Source organism: Gadus morhua, chromosome 1 (genome assembly GCF_902167405.1).
Source record: "Gadus morhua chromosome 1, gadMor3.0, whole genome shotgun sequence".
NCBI classification, from domain to species: domain Eukaryota; kingdom Metazoa; phylum Chordata; class Actinopteri; order Gadiformes; family Gadidae; genus Gadus; species Gadus morhua.
In genome coordinates, this window is record NC_044048.1 from 16,778,074 (window position 1) to 16,796,798 (window position 18,725).

General features: G+C 45.0%; 2 protein-coding genes across 3 annotated transcripts; both read right to left on the minus strand.

Annotated features, from left to right (window-relative positions):
• Positions 1 to 237: 237 nt before the first annotated feature.
• wu:fl23c11 (uncharacterized) lies at positions 238 to 6,475 on the minus strand. Its single transcript, XM_030353449.1, has 16 exons — positions 6,057 to 6,475; positions 5,505 to 5,532; positions 5,174 to 5,308; positions 4,825 to 4,956; positions 4,609 to 4,709; positions 4,308 to 4,416; positions 4,164 to 4,205; positions 2,905 to 3,038; positions 2,743 to 2,805; positions 2,594 to 2,651; positions 2,258 to 2,511; positions 2,099 to 2,149; positions 1,931 to 1,982; positions 1,715 to 1,810; positions 1,589 to 1,627; positions 238 to 1,499 (listed from the first exon to the last, which is right to left on the minus strand). Exons 1-16 carry the CDS (start codon positions 6,177 to 6,179, stop codon positions 682 to 684), a joined length of 2,235 nt encoding a protein of 744 aa, XP_030209309.1. The 5' UTR covers positions 6,180 to 6,475; the 3' UTR covers positions 238 to 681.
• Positions 6,476 to 6,617: 142 nt separating this feature from the next.
• LOC115541637 (interleukin-17 receptor E) lies at positions 6,618 to 16,868 on the minus strand. 2 transcript variants are annotated; one of them, XM_030353468.1, is made up of 17 exons: positions 16,627 to 16,868; positions 16,500 to 16,515; positions 15,887 to 15,991; positions 15,710 to 15,801; positions 15,535 to 15,606; positions 15,342 to 15,441; positions 14,738 to 14,877; positions 14,526 to 14,594; positions 14,354 to 14,420; positions 14,002 to 14,177; positions 13,831 to 13,878; positions 13,354 to 13,399; positions 13,094 to 13,245; positions 11,137 to 11,205; positions 10,706 to 10,757; positions 10,470 to 10,577; positions 6,618 to 10,277 (listed from the first exon to the last, which is right to left on the minus strand). In XM_030353468.1, the coding sequence occupies exons 1-17, from the start codon at positions 16,708 to 16,710 to the stop codon at positions 9,469 to 9,471; spliced, it is 2,205 nt and encodes a 734-aa protein (XP_030209328.1). In that variant the 5' UTR covers positions 16,711 to 16,868; the 3' UTR covers positions 6,618 to 9,468. The 2 variants fall into 2 exon arrangements, with proteins under 2 accessions (XP_030209328.1, XP_030209319.1); XM_030353459.1 differs by having other exon boundaries at positions 7,640 to 10,277; positions 14,002 to 14,180.
• Positions 16,869 to 18,725: the final 1,857 nt, after the last annotated feature.

Below are 18,725 nucleotides of genomic sequence, written 5' to 3' on the forward strand. Positions count from 1 at the left end.
TCATTTCATCCACCAATCGCTAACCACTCATGTGAATCACAATGTCCAGCAGGCCCATGTTGAACTGTCACCGTGTTGATAGGAAGGCATTTTAAACAGTTTCCATTTTGGTCAACTTAAGATATTTTTTCTTTTCATAGGTAGGCAAAAACTATGCTGCACAGGCGAAAGAAAATGTATTGCTAAGTATTTGTATTGTATTTAATAGAAAACAAAGGCATAATCATACAAATCAAATATATTCTCCAAATTATGTGTTTTAATTAGTGTTAACACAGTGTTCTGCACTTGAAATACACACACAATGAACTCTTAGTAGCAGTCAATCATTTGAATACAAGTATTTACATAGAAGCATGCTATGTACACACACGTAAATCATCAAGTAATCTGAAACCAACATCCAAGATCTGAGGATAGCAGAGCAGCATACTTACCCGCAGGAACGACTTAAAAATGCCTTGTTTTGTCATTGAGATATGTATCTACAGACTATGTCCGCGGATCATTTAGACAAGGGCCAAAATTACAGTCAAGATAACAGCTCCTGAAAATACTGTAGACTAGTGTGCGGAATACTTGTTTTGATCTTTGAAACAATTTCAAAAAAAGTTTCAAAGTCTCATCCTTTAGTCTCGCTCTCTAGCTCTCTTGCTTCCTCGCTCTCTTGCTCCCTCGCTCTCAGACCCAAGCCAGCCCGGCCTCCTTAGGGCCAGTGTCCGGGCTTGAAGGAGGGGTGGTGGCGTACGGCTGCAGGGGCACTGATTCCGAGGTATCCTCCTCCCCCGGCCTGACACAGTCCTGGGGCAGCACTGCCAGCCGCAGGATGGTCACCCCCGCCCCCGCAAGTCCTCTGGCCAGCACCCTGGACGCCACCCTGAGCTTACCCGCCTTCTTGCGTCTCGCGGACGCCGACGACCCGTGCCTCCCCCCGGCCAGGTCCGTCAGGAAGGCCAGGCTCTGGGAGGGGAGGCAGTGGAGATAGAGGCCGCGGAACAGCTCGGGCAGCGGGCGGTTGGAGCCGGGCGCCTGGGGAGGCAGAGACTCAAACTGCACCAGGAGGAAGCGCTCGCCGGCGCGGCCCTGCATGTAGTCGGCCAGCACGCAGCTCAGCGAGGCGCTGAACGCGTCTACGTGCTTGGAGGCGACAGGGCTACCCTTCCCGGCCTCCTCTTCCTCTTCCTCGCCGTCCTCTCTGCTCTCCCTGCTCTTAGCCCCGCCCTTCTCCCAGCCCTGGCCGCCCCACTCGTCCGCCCTGGCCCAGGCAGCCTGGGTCAGGACCAGCACCACCTTTCCCCCCTGCCTCTGGACCCGGTCCAGCTGGGAGTGGAGCCAGGGCACGGGGCCCAGCACGGCCAGCTCCGTCTGGCTCCAGAGGTCGAGGGACACGCTGAAGCCCAGGGCCTGGAGGGAGGAGCCCAGGCGGGACAGCAGCACCGGCAGAGCCATCCCCCCGTCCGCTTGGTGCAGCAGCACAACATGGCTCCCGGCGACCATGCCTGTACAAAGAGGAAAGCCGTACATCAGACAACTATATCAACATGCCAGTATGTACTGTCCTGGACAGAGTCAGAGCTCTTCTTTTTACCTTTGACGTCGCTCTCCTTAAACCATCTCCAAGCGTAACCTATGGGAGTAACAGAGTGGGATTTTAGTTATTTTGTTAAGAGAATGTGCATTAACAGTGGCAGGAGGGAATTCTTTAATGGCTGACCTTTAAGTAGTCCTTGGAGCAAATATGCCCCAAGTAAAGACATGCACATGAGAAGGAGGCCGAAGAAGATAAGCAAACTCCATCTCCATCGGGGCTCTAGGAATGAGATGTGAAAAGTACACGCAATGAACTTTAAAGTAAACAATGTTTATGGACAATAATAAATGTGTGATAATAATTCGAAGTTGTCAAGGAGAGTCAAGGTCAGTGTCATACCCGCAAAGGGACAGTGTGGTTCCAGGTTTGAATGCGACCCATGTAGCATGACCTAATCAGATAGCACCAGAAGAGTATCTTAAAGAGATTGCACTGGTCAAAAACAAAATGCAGGAATTGATCAGCTATATAATTATCACATTCAGGAAAGGAACAGACAAAGATCACCTGAATACAGAGAGTAGGGTGCGATGACATGTTCACAAACTCCCCATTTTTCTGTTGAGAAAAATAATTGATACATTAAAAAAAGATTTGGGTTGCTCAATATGATTACAGATATTCCTTTGAACAAATGATTGAGATATTGGACTATAGTTATGTTACCCAATGCCCATTGGCTGTGGCTCGCCAGCCATCATCTGTGTGGTTGTACAGACTCTGTCTTGAGCCAGTAACCTCCTCACAAACACCCCCTGCGGAGTCCTTCTTGCAGAGCCACACTTCTCCCTTCAGCCTGCAGGGGGCAGTGACATTCCAGCTCAACGCCGTAGCCTGCCTCGTGCTCCCATGGTTGGCCCCTCTCAGCGGGGCCACGGACATGGACACAGTCACATTGGTCTGCATTTTTTCAATAATTCCTAAATAGAAGATAGCGATAAAAAAGGTTTGATACAACTTAAAAATATATTTTCATCATAAAACCAGGTAGAATGTCCTTACCTTGCAAGTTTTTGAAGGGACAGGATCTCCTACGAAGTGGCTTTCCCTTCAACCATACCTGTGTCACACAAAAAATAAGGTTATTTTCATCTTCAAAGTGTGTAAAGGTTGTATTATCATTAGCAGATACCCAACAACCAATAGGCTACCTGGAAGCATAGGCACGGTGCTACAGCATTTGTCGCAATGTTGATTTCTTTTTGGCCCTTTGGCTGAAAGAAAACAACAAAAGACATCGTTTCACGTAAACAACCTTGTTTTGTACTATCTTGAACGGTGAGGGATTTGAATGATTGGTGTTTGGGACTCACCCATTCAAGAACCTCTCCAGGCATGTCATTCCAGAACTTTTGGTACAGGACTGTCTCTGTGTAGGGGTCTGTGATGTCCAGTCTAAGGATGATCTGATCTGTCTCACTATCAGCGACAACCTCGAGTCTGGGAGCTACGGGTAGTTAGATGATGGTTGTACATTGTCTTACATATTGACTATTGCCCAATTTCTATTACATTATTAGGCCTATATATATGCTAATCCTTCATTTATGCTAAATACTTCAGGCCAAAAGCAACACAAATAAGTATATAAATTAGGTTTCGTACAGACAGACAAACATATCTCTGTGGGTATTTTAACACACACACACACACACACACACACACACACACACACACACACACACACACACACACACACACACACACACACACACACACACACACACACACACACACACACACACACACAGTACAGTACTGTGTGTGTTTGGTTGTTAAAGTTTGGGCACCGTTCTCTGTGTGTCTATGGCAGCTAGCCAAGGACAGAGGAATAATCGGTTGTTCTACTTTGAGGGGCATTTATTGTGAAACTACAGATTATGTAAATAATGGGGCTGTAAGCAAATATTTGGTCTTATTGGTCTCGGCTTTACTTTTTGTAGATTCACAATTTAGATCTTGTTTAAACCGCTTTTATTGGTTTAAACGTTGTTAGGCCTAATCAAATTGCTTTATAATAAATGCATGCGGGACTTTAATACATAATACAAATAAACCTCAAACTTTATTTGAGTGATCACAGTATCCCTAGACACATTCTGTTGTTCTTGTACATTCATCTCAGATTGCATTTTCCATCAAGGCTTTATTTTCACCAAACCACATTCAGTAAATTTAATTAACCAGCACGTCAGGTGGTAGCATATCAAGTGGATCAAATACAATGAAAGAAACGCAGAAGGAATAAGGCATTGCCACATTTGGCAAGCTTTTCAGCTAAACCTTACATGATTGGGTATTTTATGTTGTATTATGCTATAACACAGAGGGGTCAATCACAGGCTAAGATTAGCAAGTAATTTCATAAATATAGTGTTATACACATCACAACTGATTCAGTACCAGTCTGTAGCTCCCACCTGGGTTATGCACGGCTGCGCTGCCCTAACCATTGATATGTTAATCACCTTTTCAAATTAGGCAAATCATTGTTGTTACTCTAAAGGAATCTAATCCATACTTGTACAGCCCACCTTCTATTATAACCGCTGAGTTTATGTTATTTTCTTACCGTGACAGTCCTTGACACTGGCGTCTAGGTTGAGGAGGCACACTGTAAAAAGAAAAGAAGAACACAATAAGAAGGAAGTATTCTCTTGGGACTAAGCATGTTTGATTGTGTTTCGGCTTTGTTGCACTATGTCACTCATCCCACCTTCTTCTAAGGATGGAACCGTCAGGTTGAAGCACTTCCTGGATCTGGAGTGCACCTGAACTACCACAGGATTGCCAAACTTCACCTCCTCCCTCAGCATCAGCCACAGCTACGGGACAATGTACACACAGTAGGCCAGGAGTCAACCGTGGGAGGCTTGTGAATCTGCATTCCACTTCATAACAAGCACACAGCTGAGCTACTCAAGTGGAACTGGAAGACCTGAGTAAATTATGATACAGCAGAAAACCCCATCAGCGCCGAGGCACTGGGCCCTGTCCGGGGAAGGAAGGAGCTTTACCCTGTGCTCCGGCACGTGTTTCTGAAATCTCTTGACAGGTCGAAACTCCACTGCCTTGCAGTAGCCGATGCCCGGAGAGCTCAGACACACCTTGACCGAAGCTGTAACACACATACAAACACACAGAGTCTAAAATTAGTTTATTTCTCTCTCACATTAAGCTTGTGTGAATGTGTGTAACCTTGAGAGCGTGTTTGTTGTTTTATCTTGCTATACCTGTTGGGTTGGATAGCCCACTCACTCCACCACTTCCCTCTCCCTGTTGTTTTGTGCCAAATCTCTCTTCTTCTTCGTTACCAGGTTCCATCGACTTCTCTGATTCCTGCTTTTCATGTTCCAAGTCTTCACCTGCCATCGAACCCCATAGCAATGAGTCATCTGCCACAATAGTTCCCCTCAGATAGCAATTACAGGTATGGTTGACCTAAAACCTCATAACAAAACGCCAGCAAGGATTTATTCAAAAAGACAATTGACATATAATTGATTAGGGTGGAAATGAGTGTCTCAAGGTGGAGGGGGAGTATGTTTGTTGTCTGTGTCCAAGTGAATATCCGGAGCCTACCTTGGATTGCGATTAAGATTTGCAGGCAGGGTTTACAGTCCTCCCTGTCTGAGCAGCAGAGCACCACGTTGAGGTCGACACGTTCAACGTCCACTGTGAGCTCCTGGTCCTCAAAGGGAAAACTGTACAGAGATACTGAGGAGTGCAAACATAGCAGACACGATCAAGTCACTTTCATACATTTGCTGATCGATTAATCTCAATGTAAAAAACTAATAGATACATGTCACTTGATGCAATACGAGGTCTTATGTGATCTAATAGGATATTTTATTGTAATTGTTATAGGTTTGTGTTTTGGGAATATAATGATAATATTATTTGGCCTCACCCTCTGTCACTGAGCAGTCAGTCAATCCCTTTGAGGAGAAGGAGAATAGTGCGCACGCACACACACACGCGCACACACACACACACACACACACACACACACACACACACACACACACACACACACACACACACACACACACACACACACACACACACACACATTAAAATACATGAACAAATAATTGTATTCTTGGAATGATACTCATGCATCTACAAATACCTAATTCCAATGACCGTTCAAGTCGAGGACAAGCCTGGACACTGGGATCAGTAAAAGTAGACTGCCCTCTGAGCTGAGACACAGTAGTAAATTATAAATGGACATTGATATTTCTCTCGCAGTCTCGATGTCACATGAACTTAACGAACAATTAGAACAGCACAGACGACTTTAAAGTAGCCTATTTTTTATTTTTTTCTGTTATTCAAACAGGTTTCTCAAGTGAAACTATGATGGACTTTATATCAACTGTTGATCAAGTACAAATATGGCAAACCCGTGCGCTACAAATATAGGCTACGCCAATTAATTTATACCCCCCGCTGTTACCTTGCTGCAGAATAACCTGGATGCTTGATCCACCACATCCAGCGCACCCCCCGTCGAGAACAGCAGCAGGAGAAACAGTGGTGCTGGTGGAAGACAGTGGAACGGCGGCGCGCAACGAGACATTCCTGTCCATATGCTTCTGGCTGCGGTGCGTCCTGGTCCTACGGTCTCCCGGAGCCTCGCTCGCTCCCATTCAATCCCTTTGTCCGGTATATTCCCTTCATCCAGAAGATAACACAATAAAGTGTTTCTGCCCTTAGAGTTCCAGTCGATCACAACGCCATGTCTTCTTCTGAACAGATTATAGCAACAGCATCGGCATCTGGAATGTGACAACCTTGGCACTAGCTCTGTCGCGCTGCCGACTTGACTATGGTCTGGAATGACTCTGGAGAGCTTCCTGATGAATGGCCCCTTAGTGACGCAATGTCTCCTACCTGCAGAGTGAGACTTGGGAAACTGGTTTTACGACAGCTACTTGATTTATAATCTAGGGCTAGGCCTATCAACGTGGTATCAATTATTCTTCTCATATATCAGTGACTGGACCTTATCCTGCATTCAGAGTGTTTTTATTTCATTTCATTTGACAATTGAAACGTGTATGTGATATAACCTGTCGAGTAGGCCTACGACTGTCATCCCACCAGAATGTGGCGTTTCTTTCCAACTGTCTATGCAGGCCAGATTAAAAAATATGTCACATTACGATACCAGACGGTACACTTTGTTTATCCCAACGGGGAAACTGCATGGGTCACTCTGGGGTCATGACATGCATGCATCCATAATATCTGAGGGGGCACGTCGTAAAATAAGAAAGAAATAAGAAACATTCTAGGGACCCATCATCACATTTCTGAAGGCACCTTTAATAGCATCTCTCCCATCAGCCTAACTCAACGGTCCCTGGATAATAAATCAATAAGTCTGAAGTAGGGATGTCCGATATTGGCTTTTTTGCCGATATCCGATATGCGATATTGTCCAACTCTAAATTTTACCGATTCCGATACCGATATTGACCGATATTACATTTTTATGCTAATATCGGGCCGATAATATCGGTGGGCCGATAATATCGGACATCTCTAGTCTGAAGCGTTTCATTTGTCAGTGTTTTGAAGTTGTGGCATGCCGAAGTTGTGGCATGCCGGCATGCCGACTTATGTTTTCATGATTGGGGCACTCCAGGGAAATGTGTCTAGGAAGTCGGATTACCCAAATGCTAAAGCAAAGGGCCTCTTTGATTGCTGCTATAGGCCCACAATACATCACATTCCAAGAGGATCAAAGCACGAAGTACAACATTCAAATGTTAGTAAGTAAAAACAATGTGATGAAACAATGTGTTCATAATCTAACCAATACATTATTTTTCTCTATCTCAATGGTGTTATATGGCAATTTGAAATACATTGACAGGAAGCGTGTGTGTGTGTGTGTGTGTGTGTGTGTGTGTGTGTGTGTGTGTGTGTGTGTGTGTGTGTGTGTGTGTGTGTGTGTGTGTGTGTGTGTGTGTGTGTACACACTATAAACCATCATGGTCAAAAGAATGTCAACAAATTACTTACAAAATAACCTTGATTTGTCTTGGCATCATTTTATTTTTCAGAAACCAATGCTACATGCCACCTTTTCTGGGCTCCTCCAGACAAAAGACGCAGGGTGGTGTTGTTGAATCTGGTTGATTGTAAACATGCCGACGGTGCTCTACTGCCACGCAGAAGATCCCTCCCCGAGTGTGTGTGGAGACGACTGGTTCAACCTGTGAAGACCGACACTCAATGTGCATCTGATGTACAGCCTCACCCAGCCCCAGAGTCCAATCAGAGTCAGCCAGGTGAGGCTGCCTAAACCAGCCATCATCCACACACACTCCCACATACCCGCAGCACCAATTTGAGGCTGGTGATAAGCCCCAGCTGTAGCCTACTCCAAAAACAAATAAGTACATAAACTGGACTCTACCACAGGGTTACCATACCTAAAAAGACATTGCCCCGACCCATCTCCAGGGTGACCCGCCAACCCACCCTCCCGCTTCCCCTTCATCCTGGAGACCGGAGGCCTGGGTTGCTGCCTTTCCTGGCTGAGGTATCGGTAGCTGGGCTGTCTGGATGGGCTGGGGGAGAGCAGGGCCAATCGCCTGGCCAGGGCAGTACCCGGAACTGCCTACGGGGAGGCCACCCTCCCCCAGGGCGACAGGGCTATCCCCCCCCCCCCCATCTCCCCTGTGGAGCATGGGGCCTTTGGCTCCTGTGCTGGCTGGCCGAGGGGCCTCTGGGCCCGGGCTGCTGCAGGGGGGAGTAGCTGCTGACGGTGGCCCTGCCCCTCCCTGTCCTCTGATGGGTTCCGACACACTGTTGGAGAAAGGCCTGGCGCTGGGTGGTGGCGGTCCGTCAGCGCTGCTGGGGGCCATCGCGTCCTCAGGCAGCCCCTCCGTGTCCTTAAAAGTCTGGAGAGGCGCAACGTCGGGGACCAGGTCAATGCCATGCTCCACCTAGGCGGCCGCCACTCTCCATCTAGGTGGCTCTTCTGGGCTCCTCCAAAAAAAAGCCGCAGGGCGGTGATGTTGAATCCGGTTTGTTGTAGAGGTGGTAAGCAAATAAACATGTCTGCCAAGCAGGAGATCTGTCAGTTTGAGAGTGTTCGTTTGGAGACGGCTGGTTTAACGTGTGAACAGTAAGTCACTGAATGTGCAACAGGTGGGTACTCTCACCCAGTCCATTCAGACTCAGCCGGGTGAGGCCGCCTAAACCTGCCAACATACACACACACTCCCACAGTAGTTAAATAAGCATGAAGCTTATTTACACAGGCAAGCTGCCTGAATTTCTTTCGGATTCTATTTTCTTTTTCAGATCAACGTTGAAACAAAGGCATCAGACATCACGCACATCATGTGGCATTGATGGATTGATGGATGTGAGCGTTCTACCCACCCAAAAAGCCTCTCAAATGTTGAGTAGTGTACATAGTGTACTGTTCTAGGCATTGTCAATGTCTATTTGCTAGGCAAATAACCACATATTTACTTATGTAAAAAAAAAAGGCAAAACAGGTGTTTAGATGTCACCAGTGCCAGATTGTGATGAATAGCTCTTTGAGTGGGTGATTGTAAGCGGCGCTGGTCGTGGTTTAACCGCATCTCTTTGGAGGACTGGCTTGTGTTACACACTGGAGCAGTTTGGTGCTGTCACAGTGCTAGAACTTGAGACGTTGCATGCCTGTTGTCCCCAGGGTGACCCTTCACCACATGCATTTGTTTGCTCCTATTCCCTGTTTTGGCACACAGCCAACACAATGGTCAGGAATCTTGACCTGTCCCAACATGGAGCCAATATTCCTTTTCATCAAATTATCTCCAGATTTGACGGCTCATTTGTCGAGTCCTCGTAATTATCTGGGACTATGGCAGCCACGTTTTCAGTTGGTGGGACAGTCGTCGTGCCAACCACAGCAACAGTACTTTGGAGCGCAGTCTGGGCCAGCAGTCGCACCCTAACTCCTCCCAGTTGGGTCCCGACACGATGCCCCCTAGTTCCTGGATCAGGCCCCGGAAGTCCCCCGGGAGGCTGTATCGCGGGACCCCTCGGAGCTCGTCGGGGATGTCTCTGTTGTGGTTGAGACCGCGCAAGGAGATGAGCACCACGGGGTGGCTCCTTCCCGGCTCCCGCAGCACCCCCTTCAGGCGGGCCAGGGTGGCCCTCAACACCGGCCCCGTGATCGAAGAGCCCTCGCTCGAAACGTCCGAAGGATCATCGCCCTCCAACAGGGCGTCCTTCTCCGTCCCGTACGTTAACGTCCTTGCTATCGTTCTCCAGCCTTCCTCCCCGTCCAAGGTGTCCGTCGCTTTCCCCCTCGTTGCCTCTACCTTGCGGGTTCCTTCTCGTTTCCTCCTCTCCGTCTGAGTCTCCTGCTCTGTTGTTCTCTCAAAGACACGCTTGGCCTCGGGGCTCCAGACGACCAGCAGCTTGCCCTGGGCCTGTTGCACTGCGTCCCACTCTCCGTAGAGCCAGGGGAGCGGGCCCAGGTCAGCCACCCCGCTGCCAGCTCCGGCGCCAGCCTGCCTGTCTGAACTCTGGCTCCAAAGGGCCATGCGCACGGCAGCACACAGCTCCCCCTGCAGGATGGAGGCCAAGGCGCAGGCGGCTGAGACGTGGGCGGGCTGTCCTGAAGAGCACACCAGCAGAACAGGCTTGTGGATCGACAGCCAACCTGCACATGTTGGCAGGAGATCGAAAAAAGGCAAAACAAATGATGTTATTTTTTTCTTATGGTTGTATCATATTAACGTAATTATAATAATGTTATAATGAGCGACTACCAGACTACGCATGCAAGTCTCCATTCATCGGCAATGCAAGGAGACATGCATTGTAGAGATACCAGAAGTGTTAGAGAGCTGACCTGTTGTTCCACTCTTGGTCACCTTATACACAACAAAAGCCAGCAGCGCCAACAGCACTCCGATCAGCAGGGCTGCCGCCACCAGCATACCACTCCTCCGGTGTGTGTCTGCCAAAACAATTATCACCGCATTGCATCTGGATTCCTGGTTTACACATCCATAAAGCACCGGTTATGCCTCAACTGCAGGTGTAGTTAATGGAAGAGGTGAAAGGTATATCTGGAAGGACACTCACATTCAGGGCACAAGATTCTCTTCCCAAGTCGAGCCGGTGCAGACTGCCACACCTGTAAAAGAACACGCATTTTGTTCATGTGGGTTGATTGCATGTTAGGGTTTAGTCATACACACATGGTGTTCATGTGGGTTATATGCATGTTAGGGTTTAGTCTTCTACACACATTGTATTAATGTGGGTTGAATGCAAGCTAGGGTTTTGTCTAACACACACAAGGTGTTCATGTGGGTTGAATGCATGTTAGGGTTTTGTATAAGACACACATGTTGGTCATGTCGGCTGAATAATGTTAGGGTTTGGTCTAACACACACTTGGTGTTCATGTGGGTTGAATCACGTTAGGGTTTGGTCTAAAACAGGCTAGATTTGCAATAGAGGAACAAATAGGACGAAAATAACCCTATGTTTTGGAATTTGTTGAGATATACCTGCACACACGGCCTCTCAGCGATGGTATGAACAGGTAAATTTAACTGCAAGTCACCCTTGCTCCCATCCTGTCAATACAAAACACTGATTAGCATTCAGTACCAATGAATTGGCTAGGCAAAAAAAAAAAAATCACCAAGGGGAGCAACCGCACTGCATTTTATAATTTGCACATGTAATAGTTTGTGAGATAGCCATGCCGATGTTTTAGATTTTTTTCAATCCACACAGGCAGCAACGGTGGTATGAGAGATGTAGATACCATCAAAATTCAAAATCGGTGGCAGAATACACCCTTTTTTCTCTCGTGTAAACAGTACTTATTTGTGTTTCAACTGTCAACTGTTCCTCACTGTCATTCTGAGACTAAACCTTCAAGGGCCCACGTTTGCATATGGAAACCTATTAATGGGGAAAAGCAGAAGGCAATGGGGGATGTCACACAATCTTTTAATAAACAAACCATTTTGAAATGTGGATTAAAGAGTTGTCGAACTGTATTGGACTACAAAGATTAACGTATATTGCTAAGGGCAAGCGGAACGACTTTAATAAGCTCTGGGAACCATACATGGCTGTTATGACAGACATTAGATTCACGTAAATACAGTTGGGGATTGGGGCTGCAACTAACGATTATTTTAATAATCGATTAATCGGTCGATTACTTTTTCGATTAATCAATGAATCATTTTTAATTGCTGCATCTTTATTCAAAAACTGAACATTACTTCAAATTCACAGTGCAGACCGAAGTGTATAAACACCAGGTTATTGCTCCAACGTCCCAGAACTATTAAAAGTAATATTAAATAATAAAAAAACATAACTGGGATAACACAAAAACAAAAATACATATATATATAGTATATAAGGGATGTCCATGGTTAACCGGTCAAACCTATTGATACCATTTTCGAGACTCCTTGAAATAGAACTTATTATTGCTTCAATTGCTGATAAGATGATGATAGTTCAAGATAGGAGGTTAAACAGGTCATAATTCCATCTTTGCTATCTATTTTATATTGCTGGGACAAGTTTTCACCGAAATCTCAAATGTTGCATTTGAACCCATCAATCATATTACTGAGCCGACCTGAACACATCACATTTGACACTGTTTGCGACTTTTTTTTTTAAGCTAACTAGCTCTATATCCTGCCGATTTTAACATGGATTTAAAAACTGCATTACTATTTTTAACTGACGGGACTTTCTACTACACCGTCCGGTTGTGTGATTACTACCGCTGCTTTGAATGACTGTTGATGCACGCGGTGCCGACTCCGAGCACGTCTGCACAGTGCACACCGTCTGCAGCAGCAGCAGCTGACAGAGTTTTCGGTTTGGCCTAGACGGATACTGGAAGGAGTTTTTTAACCCAAAGACAGTGAAGGTACAACAATTTTATATAGGCCTACAGTCCAGTTTTATGATATGACCAAAATACAAGCTGTGGTCGCTCACATCAGTGGGCGTGCATGAACCATGAACCCACCCATGGAACCCACCTGTAAACGGTGCCGCGCCTACGAGTGACGTATTAATCGCGTGACTCAACGAATCGACGACCAAATTCGTTGCCAACGCTTTTCGTAATCGATTTTTATCGATTTTATCGATTCGTTGTTGCAGTCTTTATTTTTGTGTACATAAATTTACTATTTATTTATTTTTATTTATTTTATTTAAGTTATAACTGTATTGGTATCCTTATTATGATGGTGCAAGTGTCTGTCTGTGTATGTTGTTAATAAAATAATAATATGACAGTAAATATATTCTTAGAAAAAAACGAAAAAACATTTTGCTTAGAAATGAAACTACCATTATTATTCTAAAATTGACTGGTTAAAAAGATAAGGTTGACAGTTGAGTCTATGCCTCCTCGCTCTCTCACTCTCACTCTCTTTATCTCCCTATATCTCTCCCTCTCCCCCCTCCTTTTCTCACCGTTGTCCCTGAGTAAGGGTCTCCTACGGAGTGACAGCCGCTGTGTTGCAGGATACAGAGCTGAGCGGAGAAGATGGCTGAGGCGTAAGAGGTGAGGTGGACCGACATGCTCCTCCCACCAGGGCCTACACGGGCCTCCCATTCACCCTTATCTGTGCAAACGACCAGAGAAAACACGTTGACGTTGTAGGCAGAGAATGGCTGAACGAGCACAGTAGGACTAGATAGGGAGGGACATGAAAGATAGTAGATGATCTCACCCGATTTGAAGGGACAATGGACGTGACGGTTGTTTTTTATAGAGAACTATGAAATGGAAAGAGAAGCATTTCAGACTCAAACACAAAAGGACAAGATGCATAATATGGGCACATGCGCTCAAATATATGCACAGACGCAGCATTGACCGCTTCGACCCGTGGCTTCGATACCATATTCAGTGGGCCAAGACTGGCCTGTAAAGAGATGCAAGTGAAAGTGGGAGCTGCGATTTTTCTGGATAATAAGCACTTAACCAACAATTCTCAGTAGAAAAAGTCTGATTTTATATACATACATATATATATATATATATATATATATATATATATATATATATATTAAAAAAAATTACCCCTGAATAAAAACAAGTCATTTAAAATCGGTTGTTATTGCCTATCCAATAGGTTGACGTATGATCCAAAGGCCAATACATCGTCCATATGTCTATACACCAATTTGCATACGCACATGCTCACCTGTAGACACATTTGTGAGTGCTTGTCCAAAGTTGATATGTTGTACAACTGTAGAGCAGACAACATGGATAAGTCATGGTCGGAAAAAGGGATCACACAAAAGGAAAAGAATATCTCACAATAACACTCCATCCTCATTAATAGCTCCTTCACTTCTGTCATACCACTTACTAGACTTGAGCTATTAATCATCGCCAGCCTTGAGTTCAGTATGGGCGTGCAGAGGCCTGTATCGTTTTTCCAGCAGAGGGCGGCAGAGGGCTGCAGGTAGCTAGAAGAACACCGCGACGTCCAGGCGATGTGGTCCGTGTACAGTTTGAATTCACTAGAGAGCCAAACATCTCTCGCTGCTGCATACACATGCATGGAATCAAACAGAAAGACACACACGTTTTTTTCATCGAAAGATTGAATGAAAAATAAAGTTGGAAGTTAACTAAATTACCTTCAAATAAATATTTAAATAGTAATAAAGGTTGTCCTTTCTCCAACTTCTTGTCACATGAAATGTGTGTGTGCTCACCTTCCAGAGAGATGTTTGCAAAAGGACACTCCATGACTCGCTTGGCATCAGAGTGTGTGTAATACACCTGTCCATATAGACACAGGATAGAAACGGTCATTACACAGTATTAATAGACATTTAAAATAAGCTTTAAAACAATCAAATGCTTAGTTAATTTACGATTTTTCACCTGTACACAGACACAGGGCAGCAAGTACGACACATTCAGAGTCGCAGACAGAGATTTTGAAGGATCAATCTAAAATATATAAATAACAATACAAACATAGAAAAATTATATGAAACATCTTGGCACAAATCCTAGATCGAAAAAAAAATCTTGTACACACAACATGATTATGGTGTGATAATATGGACAGATAACCCTCCCCTGAAACTTACAGTTATGCGTTTGGGTATGGCTTTGCACAAGTTTTCATTGCGGTAGCAGAGTATGGTGTACACTGAGGGCCCCGGGGCCAGGGTCACATTGACCTTCCTGGAGCCCGGGGCCACAGACAGGTGAAACTGGGGCACTGGATCTGAGTTGGATCAACAGAGGGGGACATTTTAAGAAAGAAAAAAAAACAGTCAAATAGGGAATGTTTCAAAATGAATGACAAAATATCGGTCAGCAAAAGCGTGTGTTCAATATTTTTTTCAATTTAGGAATTATTCAGCAGAGGGACGTGTGTAGGAAAATCTGTTTGCTACTTGTGTGAAAGAGATAGGAAAAGGGAGTGCAAGTCACACTCGGCCAATTGTTGATGTTTTTGAAATGTGTCTTAAGCAGTAGAGGGGGCAGGTAAAAACACCTGATGGGCTAAGCCCCCTTAAGACCTTTGTTGCGCTGGGCCTGTATCAGTGTACTGTACTCTACATCCTATTCCCTAAGGGTATAGTGGCTGCTGACAGCCCCAGGGACTAAAGGGAGGGAGCAGTGGCATGGAAGAGAGACAGAACAGCAAACAGATGGCAAACATGACGATAATAAGGTTTGTCATACCTGGTACGTTGTATTTTTCAGTGTAGTTTATTGAACCTATAAATGACGCGGACACGGATGAGCCAGCTTCGGCCTTCACACATGAATAGTTCAGCTCGCACTGCAGAACAAATACAGTATCATGTATCACACCTCCACAAGTATTAGCTGGAGTCTGATTTTGGAGAATAGGAACGGGGAAAAGGGTTTTCACCATTGTGTGATTGTTTCTGCAAGTTGGGGGACATATTCCTTTTATTTTTCTGACATGGTCCCATGTCCTCCACTGAAATCAAGAAGACAAACGATTTAGCTGATATTATTATTTTTCAAAGTTCCTTTTTGAGAATGACTTTTATTTCATTGCAAGTGAGAAGAGAATGTCCAACCTTAATCTTTAAGCCGGACTTCTTGATGGTAATATTTATACCTGATGACAGGATAATAATCATTCTCGCATGGTTTGTTGTATGCTTGAAGTCTAAAAGAAAGCAGAGACCCAACAAATGTTGATTTGAAGCAACCAAAAGCAACCTTTCTTAAAGACAAACGTTAGATACCTGTACCTTCGGGTCGAAGCCGAATGTGCATGCTGACACACTGAGGGAATCGTCGAGTCGCCAAAGTCTCAGTGGAGTTGAACCTCAGAGGAGATGAACCCCATGCTCCATCTGACCATGCCAAAATAAACAGTAGCACAGGTGTGTAGGTTTCGATCATTCACGCCACTACAATACATCCTTAATGGTTGTGTTAGCAGCTGATCAGCAGATAACCCCAAATTGCGGTTGCATAGTGTCACTGTGTATAACTATGTGAGGATTTTATACATGAAATGTCACATAGAATATCACAGCTGACTTATTTTTGCTTTGTATTTTCCTCATCTGGCCCCACTGTAGAAGTAGGCTAATGCATACTGTCGTACTGGAGCCCAGTCCCATGCCCTCTTCAAAATCACAAATATGTTACAACAAGTCATGAGTTTTAATTGTGCTGTAGGCCTATCTGTTAATAAGGTTTTAAAACCAGAAGCGTTGCACCAGTATAAGGCACATTGATAGGTGCATATACTATGTAACGGTTTTCAGGAACAAGTAAACAGCAGGCGGCCAAAGCATTAACATTTAACAGCGAATGAACTCCATACGGATTACACTTAAGGCACTTTGAACTCACCATCTTCCTTCGGAATCTGAAGAGAGGGTGACAACAGCAATACATTATTAAACTATAACGATGCAAACAAGCATAGTGAAACAGACATCAAACACGCGTCTGAACCATGAACCACAACTCGACTCACCTCGCATAGAATCCCCTCCGCAGTGAGGGAGAGCCGCACTAAGACCAAAATGATAAACAATGACAGATACCTGACAGGACACATTGTAGGCCAACGATTTAAACAAATAAATGTTGAATCCTTAGATCTTGCGAGTGGCACCGATCGTCCTTTAGTTACGAAGCCTTGTCAAAAAAAAGCGGAATTCTTTCTTTCCATAATGGTTGACAGAGCTAGTTACGGAAAGCCCTGCAGGTTAAACACGCCTCCTGTTTCCTATTATTAACCCAATTTACAAGACTGACGGGACGGCTAGAGCAAGCAGGGGTTGTAAGGAAGACTGTTTTCCAGGTATTTTCTACAATTAAAAGTAATTTCAAAATTTAAAAAAAACTTGTTTTACTACATTTAAAGGTTGTATAGGTGATTTGCTTTTTTGGCCATTTTTGCAAAATTACTTGAAATCCTTATCATAACCCGCTTACAGCCACTGAGTTAGAAGTACTGACATGAAAATTAAACAAGTCAATCATCTGTGGAACGGGCAGGGCTCGAAAAACTCCAGCCAATCATTTCTATTGCCACCGAGTTGCATTGGACAGTAAGTACGTCAATCAAACGGTCGTACTGCACTCCCCCTCCCCCGCGCCCCGCGCGCGACCCCTTCGTGCAGTACTCGTGACCCAGAGCTCGTGACCCAGAGCAAGCTCCTGTTTGTTGTTATCCTGCGGTAGCTATTGGAACTAGTTAATCCACATTTGGACCTAGCAGTAGAAGACAATTTCCATGGCAGGCAAGACGCCACCATCCCCACCACCACCACCACCACCAGCAAAGAGAAGGAAAACTCTTTTTCAGAGAGTAATTGATAATAAAAACGCTGAAAGAGAAAAACTGAAATCAAGAATAATCCTAGGCGCTGCTTTCGAACGTTGGCGGCAACTGAAGGACGAGAAGGGTCTAAAAACCGATGCTTGTGTGGCGGTTGACCTAGTTTCAAAGTTTATACCGTTTATACTCGGTAATACCGGTGTGGAGACGAGTGTATTACTCGGTGTGAAAATGTCCACACCGCGGCAACCCTAGTGAAAACCAGGACTTCCAATACAATTATATGAAACAAACATACATTTTCTAAAAATAGTAATGATTTATGTGACCGTTTAATGTTTATAACATCTGGTCCAACCATTGCAGCGAGAACGTATTCTCAGCAGGGGGTGCTGGGAAAAAAAAAAACTCAGCCTGCACTAGACTCGCAACTCGTTACATTGATAAAAAAAGATGTATAGCAGCGCAGCTCAATTACACCAGTGCATGCGCGGACAGTTGAAAATCGATCGTTCACATCCAGCTGCTCACAGAACAAGTTTCGCGCACCACCGCTACCCTCACACTTTTTCATATAACCTTTTTTCAGCACTAGGTCATATGAGCATTAAATAAATGCTGCGTCTCAAAATGCCTTGGACAGCAGCGAGGATGACTCGCTTTGCCACGGGCCGAAACAGTTCGGAGCGACCACAGCCAGAGCGAACACAGCGGGGCAGAGGAGTGTCAGGAATAGTCTTTGGTGTACACATCAGTACGGCCTATTTGCACTACTGTTTAGTGGCAATGCAGTGTTTTATTCGATGCCTTTTTATTTTCGTATATTATTTCAATGAATACAATTTATTTATTCATAAAAAACGGATCTGGTCTTCAAATCTTTTTTCCAAATATAGGTCGTCTTACAATGGGGTTTGTGTTTATATTCGGACCAATACGGTACAGCGGGCGCTCACATGACGTTAAGCATTTCCTGGTGCATAATGTGACGCTTCAGAACCTAAAATCCCGTTTCTCCCCGTTGACACGACAACACATAACCGGCGTTTTCAGAAATCTCCACTTTGGCCGGAGTGTTTAGAAATGATAGTTTTCTGTGATAAGACAGGGCCTCGGACAGGGGGTGTTGCAGCACCCCCAGCACTCCTACTTCCCGCGGTACTGGGTGCAACTTACAGCTGAATGTAGTGCCATGTTGTTAAACGAAAACCTACGCTAGCCTGGCTCGCTCTCGCGCATCTCTGTTCGCGCTCGTGCATGATTGCGCGTCCAGGTACTTGGAATGGGTG